The sequence below is a fragment of the Lutra lutra genome, chromosome 3, assembly GCF_902655055.1.
Source record: "Lutra lutra chromosome 3, mLutLut1.2, whole genome shotgun sequence".
NCBI classification, from domain to species: domain Eukaryota; kingdom Metazoa; phylum Chordata; class Mammalia; order Carnivora; family Mustelidae; genus Lutra; species Lutra lutra.
In genome coordinates, this window is record NC_062280.1 from 74,832,995 (window position 1) to 74,847,688 (window position 14,694).

At 39.2% G+C, this 14,694-nt stretch overlaps 1 protein-coding gene across 1 annotated transcript in view; it reads left to right on the forward strand.

The window, feature by feature from the left end:
- The window catches only part of OSBPL6 (oxysterol binding protein like 6), a 211,430-nt gene that overhangs the window by 161,712 nt on the left and 35,024 nt on the right, over positions 1 to 14,694 (forward strand). Inside the window, 4 exon segments of the mRNA XM_047722287.1 lie at positions 1,122 to 1,225; positions 2,045 to 2,137; positions 6,424 to 6,498; positions 11,758 to 11,923. Of these exon segments, the coding sequence (XP_047578243.1) occupies positions 1,122 to 1,225; positions 2,045 to 2,137; positions 6,424 to 6,498; positions 11,758 to 11,923 (438 nt within the window).

The following is a 14,694-nucleotide window of genomic DNA, read 5'->3' on the forward strand; positions in this document are numbered from 1 at the left end:
TTGTGTTTACTATAACAGCCCTCATAAATTTTTTTTTTTAAGATTTTTTTTATTTGAGAGAGAGAGCATGAAGGGGAGGTGGAAGAGAGAGAGGGAGAGAGAGAACACACACAAGCAGGGGGCCACAGGCAGAGGGAGAGGGAGAAGCAGACTCCCAACTGAGCAGGGAGCTGGATTTGGGGCTCCATCCCAGGACCCCAGGATCATGACCTGAACCCAAGGCTGACGTTTAACTGACTGAGCCACCCAGGCGCCCCATCCCTTAAAGATTTTTTTAAAATCATTCATTGCAACATAGTTAGTGATAGAAATCAAAGATGAAGTTGTCTGCTTGACTTTGCATTCCATCTTGTTTTTCTGAACTTGACTTTGACTCCATCCAAATTCTAGGCATCAACCTTGTAAACTATTGTAGGAGTAGGTAAACTGGTTCCTAAGAATAAAACCATAAAACTACTGAAGTTCCCTTGAGTGTAGTTTCTATGTGACAAGGGCCCCCCGAATAGGAAAGTGAGAACACACAAGGTCACTGAGATTGTAATAGCTAGCTCTCAATTCGTAGGTAGGCTTTCAACTCATTTAATAATCAGTGCTTTTTTCGGGGGGGGGGGGAACCCTAAAAACAGGAATTCAGCTACAATCTTCAGATCACCCTTATAATGTGTTATGGGTCCATTTTTCCTGGAATAACTTAAACTGAAGCAGTTTCCCCTGTTTTGGAGATTTTGTAGTTAATTTTAATTTTGGCTATTGTTTGAAAAAGGTGGGCTTTCTTTGTAGATATGAAATATAGTTTTTCCATAAAATAGCTGTTTATGTTGTATTAAAAATACCACTGTTTTTGTTTTACACCATTTGTATACATGTGGTGATAGTCACGCTGGACTGTAAAATTCAAGAATTAAAATGTGACCCTGTAATTCTAAAAAAATCACCATCATTATCAATGCTTTTAAGCTTCTAAACCAGAGAAGGGTCTGTTTTGTTTCATTTGCCAGCACCATCATTATATAAGCATGGATCTGCCTAATCATACTTGCCATAATTTGTATTGTCTTTTGTTACCATCACTGCCCATCTCTGCCCAGTTCTAACATATTCTTATTTCTGATTTTTCTCAGACCTGGCACACTGCCAGTCAAACCTCGTGGAACTTAGCAAGCTCCTACAAAATTTGGAAATACTTCAGAGAACTCAGTCAGCACCTAACTTTACTGACATGCAGGTAAACATCACCGAGAGGACTTTAAAACATTAATGCAGGATTTTTACTGGATTGTTTTATGAATATATTCAGGTAACATTTAAAGGGAAAGAACTATAGCACAGATTTTTTTATATTCTGGAGTTAGTCTTAATATTTTTGAATTCTTGGTATTGTTATGTTAAGGTGTCTATTTTGAAATATTTCACATTTAAGTACAAACTAATAGAAATAAATATCTGAATTATTCTTCCATGTGTGTATTGCATTAGAATTGATACGTCTGAAGATATAACATATATATAGAGAGAGATTTTGAAGATATAACTTAGATACTCTCAGAATTACTGCCATCTTTTATTTTTAAAGATTTGTTTGAGAGAGAGAGAGAGCACACATGTGCGAGTTGGGGAGAGGGGCAGAGGTAGAAGGAGAGAGGAGAGAGAGAGAATCCCAAACAGATTCCCTGCTGAGGATAGAGCCTGTCTCTGGGTCTGGATCTCACTACCCTGCGATCATGACCTGAGCTGAAATCGAGAGTCAGCCACTCAACCCACTGAGTCACCTAGGAGCCCCACTGCCATCTTTTTATGTAGGGAAAAAAATGCTAAAAAGCTCTTACCCTGTTTTCCTTTTGTATAGCAAACAAATATATTTTATGATTAAGTTCTTATTTCTGCTTTTAATGCCCACTGTACATCAGATAGGACTTTTTCTCCTGGCTGGTTTGCTTTAGGGGGCTAACAACCATTCTTTACTAACTGGCTGGGCTCTTTGAATCTGTATCACGTGTGTGAACCGACTAATACTTTGTTGCTTTTAACTATTTGTGTAATGTAGGCTAACTGTGTAGATATTTCAAAGAAAGACAAGAGGGTCACAAGACGATGGAGAACAAAAAGTGTCAGCAAAGATACAAAAATACAACTACAGGTACAGACTTTACGTTTCCTTCATTCACATTTTTATATGCCTTTAAGATATTAGTCTTTATATATCAGTTTGTGGAGGTTAAGAAGTCTAAAGCGGCTGACCTGCTTTAAAGCCAGTGTTTTACAGACTGAGTTGTAAAATGCTAAAATTATTTGAAAGAGTACATAGTGGGATTTTCATTCTCACCACCTTTGAACTGTTAAAATATAATTTAACAAAAAATTAGCTTAAGAATCAAGCTAAAAATCCAGTGTGTTGTAATGAGCACTCATTTATACGTATTGGCACTCAAAAGAGCCTTTTATGTATTAGCTTTGTCCAAAATTTTATGTATCAATAAAAAGGCATGAGGGCTGCAAAAGATTCAAAGTGAGCAAACTCAGGTTCTAGGCTAATCAACTGTGATTTCCTGGCAGTATAATCTTGTGCATTTCTGTTAAATTTTCTAGGCTTCCATTTGCTCCTAGGTAACATGATAGAGTTAATTTAATGATCTCTGAATTCCCTTTCAACTCTAAAATTATATGATTCTTCAAAAATAGATATAATTTGGCCATCAACGATCACTTTTAAAAATATGAATTATGAAAGTCTTAATGACTCATGATAAATTTACTTGAAATTCATTTTAAATAAGTTATTTTTTGAAATGAGCGGTTTGAAATTTTTAGAGTAGCTTGAAATTTTACATTAGTGCATTGCAATGATATGAAATATGGTAAGTGCCTGAAACCTCTTATGTCATAAATCATATTACTTTCAGATCTTTAAATAAGAATGTTTACTACTCTGATCCTAGCTATCTGTTATTAAAAAAAAAAAATTCTTGCCCTGCACAATCAAAATAAGACTCAGGATTTTGCTTTTCTTTTTATTACACTATAAATCAATTTACATTCTAATACAAAGGAAAAGGAACTCTTTTCCAGAATTCTGCAATATTTTCTGAATAAGTAATAATTCTTAAATTCTGATTGTATTGATGTTCTTTGTGTTGTAATTCTGAATGTTTAAATAACAAACTCTTTGTTGCTTTGCTGTGCTTGCTAACCTGATATATTTGAAATAAATTCCATAAGCACTAAAGATTCATGTTTTTCTGGTTAGAATGTCTACATTCTGTGAACACAATTTATAGCGTTTCTTCAATAGGTATGTTTTTGTGTGTTCTCTTCAGAACACTAATACCATAGAGACAACTGTGCCAAATGACTTTCCCAGAAATTTACATAAAGGTGCTTTTGGCAGTTTCATTTTTGGGGGGCATGTGATTGTCTAGTTTTTTGGGGCTTTTTAAAATAACTATGGTTATCATAGCTAAGGAAAAAAACAATTATAAAAATAATTGAAGGAGGCCAGCGTTCTAAGAACATACACATTCGTGGACAGATATTCATTCAGTCTCGTTTTTATAAGGTATGCCACTGAACAGATTGCTGTTCACAGCTATTGTCTCGAACAGGCTGGCACATCCTCAAGAACGTGAGCGCTGTGCCCCTGGCCAGCCTGCGGTGGCTACAAGGTCCACTGTGGCCCTCATATCACTCCGTTGTTTCCAGAGGGAAGAGACAGCAGCTAGAATAGCCCTTCCAGTCACAGGCTGTGCTTTTCCATATGAGGAATGTTTAGGGAGACCTTTTTTTGAGTCATCAAAAGAGATTGTTCAAAAAGTAGGGAAATATTTTTCGTTCAAACTTCTGCCAAATATTTGGGTAGTTTTTTTTTTTTTTTTTAATTTTTATTTATGCTCTTTTGCTTGGTTTTTGTTTTGCCAAAGTGCAACAAGATGGCCCTTGTGATTCTAGTTCAGTTCTTTTCGAGGGAAATCGAAATCACCTCTTCCCCACAATCAAAGAAAACTTTAAACTTCTGAAAGTGATCCCAACTCCAAGTGGCGATCAGTAGACTTGGGGGTGGCAGTGAACTACTTATTACTCCCTGCCTCCACTTGGACTGGTGAAGCAGAAGGTATTGTAGGGTGAATTCTGTAGACTTTGGTACAATCCGTGCACCTTTTCTGCTCACCCAAACCAACAGGCTGTCACGGAGCCCTTAGAGTGCTCATTCTTTCTTAGTGGGAAGTTACTTGGAAGTTTCTTCAACACGCACACTTGGCTGGAGATCTGTACAATGAGCCAGGGGTGTCTATGACCCATATAAATGTCTTTATTTGTCATTATTTTCCTCATAGGAGGGCATCACATTTATTTTTACTTAGTGGATTAAACATACCTACTATGTTCTCCCACCATAATACACAGGTTTTTCCCTCCTCAACCCTAGAAGTCCCATCTGATGGTGCCGAGTGTTTGTTTTGAGCCTATCGTCATTTCACTGCTTGGGCCACCTTCTCTATGTCATTGTTGCGGCCAACTTGAGAGGCTTTGCAGTGAGCGGCCCGCGGCTCATCCCCTCTGCTGCTGGTAACTTGGAGTTACACCAGCCATTTGTGGAGGAACCTAGACTGTCCTGTGTTGGTCCTGGCAGTTATTGTTGTGACTGCTGTTCTTAATGATACTGTTAAAGCGAACTTGGCATCCAGCATTCTGCCGTAGTTGTTATTTTGAAATAACTTCAAAATGAATCATTTAAAAAATTGACCCCAGGAGAGTAGAAATGAAGAGCATGTTGTACTATATGTTTAATTGCTCATTCTTAATGCAGGTTAGAGTGTGTTATTGATTTGAATATGAAGGTTACATTTTAGATCCGCGTGCCCGTATTTCCACTAGAAGCCATTGAGAAGCCAGCCTCGGCAAGCCTTTGTGTAACTCATTGAAGGCATTGGTCCTAGAAAGCTCTCTGGAGATTACCTTTTAGAAAAAGACTTTCTCCCAAAGTTCAGATTTCTGCTTCTAATAAAAATCTCATTATCATCATTACATAGTAACTGTTTGTGTTTCCAATGAGGTAGAGGAGGGCAAGAGGGAATGATTGTTAAAGGGTTGCTATCAATGAGAGAGCTGCTAGATTTCCTGTAAGACGAATAGCACAGATTAATACTAGATCCCTAGTTCTTGGAAAGAATGCGCAATAGCAGGAACCATGGTCAGATATCATTCATGCATAGCTGTCCTAGATCTCACAGATGCTCAAATCATACTAAAGGGGAAAAATAAGTTCTTTCTCCTTTTACTTACTACATTAAGCATGAAGGGATTTTGTACAGAAAAATTTTTGTGGAAAACACATCATATATGTATGTGTGTCTACAGTAAACATTTACATAATGCATGCAGAAGACAGGAACGTGGAAGAGAAATGTGAATGTTATGGGGAAACTTTGAAGAGAATTGGAGTTCTTAGAATTTAAAATATTTTTCCATTGTTCCAAAAAGACTAAAGCAGTCGTGCTGCTTTTGCTTAATCTGCACTATTAGGTGACCCTAAGTATGTCTCAGTTCATTGGAACTGACCTTACCATTCACAACCATGAAGAGGGACGGTCTGTCAAAGGGACAGATGGAAACTTGAGTAGTTAGAAGGAAATGTCATTATCCCATGATCCTGTCCACCAAAAAAGAGGCAAAAAAGCTCTCAGCTTCTCTGCTGGTTTCTGCATAGGTGCACATCATTGTATGAAACCTCTGCTTCCAGGTTTCCCTAGTTGATTTCTGCAGGCATTGTCCCAACATGCTAAGCATAGTGAGTGCTCTTTCCCCTGTGCTATGCAGATTGGCTTCCTCCTTGGAAAATTCTCCAACCTCAAAATCCCAACACCATTCCTAATGTTGAATCCCAGAGAGCTTTCTAGTAGGGGAATAAATGGGATGTTGAAGATTCCCGGTAACCTTCCCCCTGGACTTTTCCTCCCAGCAAGAAAGAAAAAAAATTCTGCCTGGCTAACGGGAGACTCCCATTACACCTTGTTTGTTTTAGCCTCTGCACCACATTATTTAATCGTTTTTTTCCTGAACTTACTTTTATCTTTGCTTTCGTTGATTGAATGCCTTTGATTACATATAACATGAAGGAAACAATGTACATATTTATTTAACTTAAGATCACAAGCTATTATACATCAATCCCTGACTTCCCATTCCTTTTGGGGTGGGGTCATATTCAGCAGCTAGACATCAGTGTCTGGAGTTCTGCAATGAGGACAGTGAGCTTTTCTCCCAGTGTGAGTGGAAGAAACTTTTCAATGCTGCAATTTAGGGAAAAGTCAACTCCACTTAAAAACTCTCCCTTTCCCTTGTCTGATTATCTTTCATCCTCCCACATCCTGTCCCCCCCTCCCCTGACCCTCCCTCTCTCCTCCCTCCTCTTCTCTCATTCACTGTCAGGAAGGGCCATCTGCGAAGGGCCAGTTCAGCACCACTCGGCGCCGGCAGAGGCTAGCAGCAGCAGTGGCTACAACAGTGAGTGGATTTCAATCTCAAGTGGACATTGACTAAGAATGAGCAACTTGGTCCGAGTGGCGCCTCCCCTTTCCCTGTGGTGCTGTCTGTGTGCGACGGTCTCGACCGTAGCTCCCTCCCGTGCTGGTGTAGCTTTTGCATGTTGTCTGGCTGTCTCTGCATGGCAGGTGTCGCACACGGGTATTTGTGTTTGCAGTGGAAAATGACCCCTTAGCCCCATTCTTCACTGACAGTGTAAGAGATAATGTAAATGCCAGGTGGCAGAACTGAGTATGGCTCCCTGTGGTGTGGAAGTTCCTAAAATGATACATAAATATATATAGTTTTTTTGTCATACTGATATTGGAACCTCTACTTACTGATTTCTGTTTTTCTAAGAAAAGTCATGTTACTACAGACAAAAATTGTGCTTTTTTTTTGTAGCATTGTGACTATTTGAAAAGGATGTGAGAATAAAGAAAAGAGAGGGTAAGAAAAGGTGAATTTTGATGTCATCTCTAAATGACTACCCAAATTACATCTAGCAAGGAAAAATTTTCTGGAAAGAATATTGAGCGGAAGGTCAGAAAATATGTAGTGTGGGAAGGAGAAAACCACCAAGTTAAATGGTGTTTATTATACATCTAAGGTTTATTAGGAGGGTAGAATAAGTGTTGAAATAACTAAGGCAAATAACCACAATTTTAAATTGAGTAGAAGCTGTTTAGAATAGTGAACGGTGCATGCACAATAGGAAAGAGAATGTGCAAATACAAGAACCCTTTGCTGGATAAAAGCAAATTGTAGTATTTGCTTAATCATGACATCCCCCGTCAACTTTTTAAAATGTGAATACTAAGTTTATAGCAATCATGGATGTTAGTTTTTTTGGCTATTAGACAGTATTTTCTGAATTAACAAGCATTTTGCTCTCTTGCTCATGGTGGAATATACTTGAAGACTAGAATTGCTGAAAAATACGAAGAGGTTTTGCTTGCATTGTGAGAGAATGGCCACTCATGAGAGGATTATTGCTTTTCTACTTTTGATTAAAAACTGACCCTTGCTTGGTATCTCACTGCTTAGCTGGATTTTGTGAGAGAGAGAATGGCCTTTGATTATGAAATGAACCAGAGGCTTGGAGTTTATTAGGGAATGGATTCTTAAACTCACAGTTTTGTGAACACTTGAACAAATTCATGAAATTCATATCACAATTAGTGTTTATCTTATGCATGTATGTATAACATATGACACTGACATGGGAACAGATTATGCCAATAGAGACATGTAAAATTAGTTAAGTTGTTCTTAATCTTTCATTTATAAAATTAAGAAATCCAGATCATTATCAGAGAACAGTATCACAGTATGGAAAGGAAAGATCAGTCATTTTGTGAAAATACCTATGTTTCTTTAAATAATGTACTTCTAAGAAGGCATGCAGGGAAGCGATTGTGTTTCTACTGTTTTCATTTTTTAATTGTAGATGCATATAATAAAAGTGGGATTAAAATCTATTTGAACAGAATGGGTATATATATATATACATACATATATATGTATAGTGTCAGTATATAGAGTATATATATGTAGTATATACTATATATATACGTATATATGTATATATTTATTTATTTATTTTTAAATGGGAAGTGGAAAACGCTTTTAAAAGAGGAGAGTATTAATACCCATCTCCCAGTGACCACAGAGGTTAAGAATAACTTCCAGTAATTCCAAGCATCTCATGAGAAAAGTTGGCAACATTTAATAATGTATTCAGAAATAACTAGAGGGAATAGTTACTCTAAACCCTGTAGGATTTGTAGCTTTAACTCCATAGCAAAGCATGAAACCATGTAGCATGACCTTGAACTTGCTGCACCAGCCCTCTTACCCCTTCATTCACACCTCAAGTGATTGGACACTGGTGACTCAGCCCTCCTATTTCTCTTGGTGCAGTGTTCCTCTTAATTCCCACCCTCCTCCTTCCCGACACTAAGTTATCCCATGCATTTTGAGCCCATCTGATCCAGCTCGGTGCCTTTTACCTAGAATATTGCAAATGACTCCTAGTTGCTTATTTTCCTCCAGTGAGGAGGAGACCCACTCAAATATCTGGGGCAGCTGAGATTGCTCCCAAAGAAAAGTGCACCCAAAGCAGATGTTTCAGAGATTGATTCTTGTGGATTCTTAGCACTAGAACCCAAAATGGCTCACACCCAACATCAGCCAGACCCAACAGAATAAGGGGGTTGGGAAAAGACACACTGGCCCCTCCCCCACAGAAGAACACCGAGGGTCCCAATGCAATTAGTTCTCTACACAAGGATCCCTGTACACATCACACAGAGGAATTGCAGCAGGAGACTTTTCACATTGGCTCCGTACATTGTATATGCTCAGTATCTCTCTTAGCTCTGCTTTTGTGTGTTCCCTTTCTCATTCATGTCTACCATTGCTAAATTTGGGTGCAACTGTTCCACTGTTTGTTGATCCATGTTTCTCTTTTAACTTCTCTGTAGACAGGTGTTAAAAGCACCTCCTATCATCCCCATTCCGAGCTGCAGTTATTAGTATCCGAATATTCCAAGATCAGGCTTCCTCCCTGGCATAAGATTTCAGGGAAGCCTTGGACTTTGTTCCTAAGTGGGGTGTAAAGGCTGCATCCAATATGGAGGAGTCTCGAGTGCAAACAGTGAGAACTGTGGACAGCTCCCACTCTAGCCATCACGGACAGAAGACCTAGCTATGACTTACATTTTTTAATCCCATTGTACCCAAATTAATGAAGAAAAAACTGAGTAAATAACTCTAATTGAATGAAGCATTCAATTAAATTAATACATCTCCATTTGTATTCTCAATTTCATTTCATGAATTCTTCAATTAAAATGACCCATTCCATATACTTCTTTTAACAAAAATGGTAGCAATGTAAGCATTTTCAGTCAGAAGTATATAAAAACTGGGTTCAATTGCCCAGGGAGCTGTCTGATTGCAGTTTGAATGGAGCATTCCAAGTCCCTTTCCCTGCGGGTTATATACAAGATCAGTTTTACTGTTTTAATTGCCAATTTAAACTTCATTATGTTCAAGAAATAAATGTGTAACATGTGTTTTTCCTCTTAGTGTCTGATTCCAACTTTTAATAGACAGGCCATTATCTCAGGGACAAGTCTGGGTCCTCACTGGCATATCTGGGCCTCTACTGCATCATGGCCTCCCCCAGCCTCCATACCTCCTCTCCTATTTCGTGCCAGTCCTTGGAGTGTTGAGGGCACTAAATGCAGGCAAAACCCTTTTCCGTGAACCTCAACACATTACATTCCCCATTACCAGATACCCACCATTTCTTTTTATGCTCTCCTAGTTCTTTGTGTTTGAAAACCGTATCAAATCCTTAAATCTGCACACTTCCTGATCTGCCCATTTCCTCAAGTCACAGTTTCTTCCCATGACTTTCTAGTCTTCACGAACCTTCCCATGGATTCTCTGTGTCCCTCCCAAAAGGCTAAGGGCTCACTGCTGTGTCTAGATTTAGCATCACCACAGTTAAGATCAGAAATTCCCTTTGTCTATCCTCAAATATTCTTCCAGAATATATCTGGATCCTTTATAGGGACCCCCAGAAGACCTCAGTCATTATTATCACAGAGTTCCCTGGTCAGGATTCTACCACATTATCGAACCCAAGGACTTCGTTTTCTCAAATGGTTTCTCTGCCACTTTCGTGTCTCTTCTCTAGAATAGCCCAAAATTCTGATCCTGATGAGATAAACAAGTTGTTGACATGTCCCCAGTTCAGTGTAGCCAAGGTCCCTACAGAGGACCAGATAGACCCACTTGATAACTCCAGATACCAGATGCTTTGGATAACCTATAGTAGCGTGCTTAGCATAACTGAATTTAGGGAGAAAGCTTCATGCTCACTGTTCCCCAGTAAGCCTTGGATATCTTTTGAGATAATAACTCCTTGCCATCGCTGTGGCCAAGCTATATCCAAAGGGCGCCCCTCCAGTCTCAGTTACCCTTACCCAGGTCGGTAAACTGCAGTTCAGCCTGGATTTGTTGGTTCTCTCCAACTCCTCCATCTACCCTGTGTATCCTCAGTACACAAGTACAAGCCCCTTTTCCCGTTCTCTCTCTCTCTCTCCCTCCCTCCCTCTCCCCACTCTTCACCCCTCTCCTACTCGCTCTCTCTTCTTCAGTCAGGAAGTTTAAAGCTCTATCAAAATATGAAAAAAGAAAAAAAAAAAGGAAGTGGTTCTGATACACATCTACATCAGATAGGCATATTTCCTGCTAGCTAGGTGTGAATTACCCCTTAATGTATATAAAATTCAGCTTCTGGAGGAGTCTTAAGAGTGATTCTTGAAGATAATTGAAGGAACATCTGTGCAGTAAGAACTAGGGGAGGTTACTGGTAATCTGATTTACAATAGGAATTGGTGTTCTCATTTTTTGGGAATGTTTGGCCAATGGCGTTTATAATGGTCAGGTGTAACTTCTAGAAGGAGAGGGAATGGTGCTTTACCCCCACCCATCACAAGCCTAGCCCAGATTCAGGGCAGGCAAGAAAGTATCTGCAGCCATTTGGGAAAATCTATAGTAATATGACTTTTTTTACTTACTGCTTTTCAATATTGGCCATTTCGTAAGCCATGTTCGTATGTTTACCAGTGTTGTATGTAACGTACAAAGGTTAAATGACAGTAATTTATATCATATATATTTCATTTACAAATATATTTTAATAAATCAATTTCAGATTTAATTGAGTCTTTTTAAACCATGATTATATTTACTGTTAAACCTGTTTATGTTTTATCCCATGGCCACAGAGCAAGTAAATCTTTCTTGTATTTTTTACCTGTTTGGTGAGTTCCTACTCTGTGAACATAAAAAGTCCTCTGACACTAGTACCCAGACTTTGTAAGAGTTCCAACTACTGCTTCCTGCCAGTGATTTTTTTAGCTCCAACTGTGGGTTCAGAGCAAAGCTTATCTGGGATTCTGCCTTTCCTGCCTGACGTTCTGTAGTCCTCTCTCCCTGTAGCAGGCAAAAGCTGGCGGAGTCTACAGCAGTCCTAAATCTGCTTTCTGAACTGAGACTCCTTCCCACCCCAACCATCTGCCAACTAAATGGGTACTAAGTGTCTCTGGGTGTGTCATTACAAAGGAACCTAGTATTTTGGAGAAGGGAGGCCATCTTTCCTGTGTGCGAGAATGTGGACCAATGTACTGTTGTTCTTTCCTAATTTGTGCCGTCCCCTTTCAGGTCCCTTTCAGTGCTACCATGTCACCAGTCCGCTTGCACTCCTCCAACCCCAACCTTTGTGCAGACATCGAATTTCAGACTCCCCCTAGCCACCTCACTGACCCTCTGGAAAGTTCGACAGATTATACAAAGCTTCAAGAAGAATTTTGTCTAATTGCACAGAAAGGTAATGACAAATATCAGGTGCCCTTTAGAAACGCTCTCTTCTTTGGTGAGAGGTTATCGTTTACCCTTCAATCCTTGTCCAGGTGGTCGTGGTAGAAAGACTAAGTAGTGTCTATACTGATCGGAGTCCTAGATACAAAATGCAGTGAGGTGTGATGCCTGCCTCTTGGTTCACAGTTTTGAGTGGAGAAACAAAGTCTCATAAGCGGGGAGAGAGGAGGAAAGACACAAAGGGTTATCCTAGGCAGGCCAGCAGACACTATGACTCAACATTTCTTTTTCAGTGTCTTTTAGTTCTCATTTAATACAGACTGTGGGTTATCCTTAGCAAGGAGTTCAGTGGCAAGCGTTATTTTCCTTTATTAAATAACACTCCTTGATCATAGCTCAGGCTCAGTCCTCTGTCGTGTGACGTGGCCCGGCCTCAGTGCTATTCGGCTGGAGGCTGGGCTGGGCTGAAAGACCAAGGTGGCTTCACCCAGGTACCAGGCATGTTGGGGGGATAGCTGCAGGGGTGCACACAGCTGTGTCCCTCTCCATGACGGCTCCGGGCTCCAAGGGAGTGGATAAGCTGCCAGTTATGTTCACTTGGCACAATGTCACTTCCTCTGCCCTCTATTGGCCAGAGCTTCACAGGCCAGTTCAGATTTGAGGGGAGGGGTAATTGAGCCCACCGGGGTGGGGGGGGGGGAGTCCCTTTTTCCATATTTAATTCCAGTAAAGCATGCTGTGTAAGTTCAGGTGTTATCAGCCACAGAGAGCAGGGTATAATAAATAAGAGGCAGGTAGTAGCTTGTAGGTGGACTGAGCAGTCCTGTCTGTGTTTACCAAGAGCCTGGGTTCCAAATTACCACCCCTCCCCCGCTTTTGCTATAGCATTTCAATTTCAGTTGCTGATATTCATGTTTTGATTCAAGATAGTACCTTCCCAGGCATTCTCTTTGAAAATGCATACTCTCTTGAAGAAAGATACACATTTTGTGGTTTTCAGTCATTAACATCTTATTCTGAAATCGTCCCATTTATTTACCCTGAGGCTGTTGGTAAGAGATGATAAGATATTCTTGAAAATGTGTTGTAAATGGAACATCTCATGTGCCCCCATAATGCTCAAGAGCCTGGTGGGTCAGGAAAAAGACGAGACATACACTGAGAACATCTCTAGGAATGTTGAAATCAACAAAATTTCATACTCTCAAACCATCATCCAAGATGTTCTATCAGATATTTCTTTAATTCTGTAATCATAAACAGTTAAGCTAAATCATCTTCCCCCCACCATTTTTTCTCTGAAGATTTCTCAGTGGAGATTCTATAAGGCCAACACTCTTTCACCTGCAATTTTACTCCTGATACATTTTTATTATATTTCTTAGTCAGATACTAATTATACCATTAGACAAGAGCAGTATTATTTTCTTTATATAACAGCATAGGATTACGGCCAGGAACGTTTACTTCTAACAGCAGGGGGACAAGGGGGCAGTTGTAGAAGCAGGCAAAATGAGACAACAAATGTGTGAATGAAGTATGTATAGCGCAGCCTCTCAAGGGAGATGAATAAATTAGAAAGTGGCCCCAGGAAAGCTTTGTGTATTCGGTTACAATCCTGAGGTTTTCAGGAAATCCATGTTTCAACAGGATTTTAAAGCCTCTGTTGAAACAACGTATTTCTTTCCAACTATGCTAAAAAAAAGGGGGGCTTTTCTATGACTATGAGCAAACTCTTTAGAAAGAATTATGATTTTAAAATGTCTGAGAGTCTGCTTTTAGAACGGCCAGTGGGGTTAATGTATGCCAGCTTTCAAGTTAGTACCTTTAAATCAATGATGACTAGAATGTGGCACATAAATCAATAGATTGTGTGTCCCTTGTGATCCCACCATTTTTCCCCTCTTCATTCAGGCCTGTGTTTTTTGCTAAAATTTTCCACTTCTTTTAAAAATAATTGTTCTCGAATATGGAAATCCCTAGTTTAGCAGACTTTGCATATTATAGAAACTGCTGTTATAAAGATAGGAATTGGAAATCCAACCTTCTTGCATTTCAGACTTTAAGACTACCTCCGATTCTACCAATGTATGTTATTGGGTTCACAAAAATGGGCGGGGGGTGTTGTTTTTACGGTGGTTTTATTTTGTTTTTTATAGCTTTCTCGAGATATGATAAACATATAACATTTAACAAGTTTAAGATGTACCTGTTGACTTGATACGCTTAAATATTACAAAATTATTACCACCATAGCATCATCAGCTAACACCTCCCTCATGTCATGTAATTGCCATTTCTTTTTTGTGGTGAAGACATGTAAGATCTACTCTCTTAACTTTGAAGTATATAATACAGTATTACTAACTATAGTCATCAAACTGTACATTAGATGTCCAGAACTTATTCGTCTCCAACCTGGAAGTTTTACTCTTTGAATGCAGTGCTTACCTCAAGATGTTCCTGGCTGACAAAGCAATTCAAGTGCTATTCTCAAGGCCAAATCATTTCCTACCTCAAAGAAAACTAGTCAGGACTTCTAAATCAGCTTCCTGTTTTATTTTGGCAGAATTTATAAAATGCTCTTTTTGGGTACCTGCTTTGGGGAAATAATATCTGGATAGTTCTAAATGATTTGCATGAGAATTCACTGTACACAGAACTGTTCAAATATTCTTATCATCCGTGACAGAAGAAAACCTGTTGCCTTTTCCTTCTAGGAATTATAGATTAATTTTCTAAATCTTGATATTTAAGAATTGATATCAACATTTTATATCC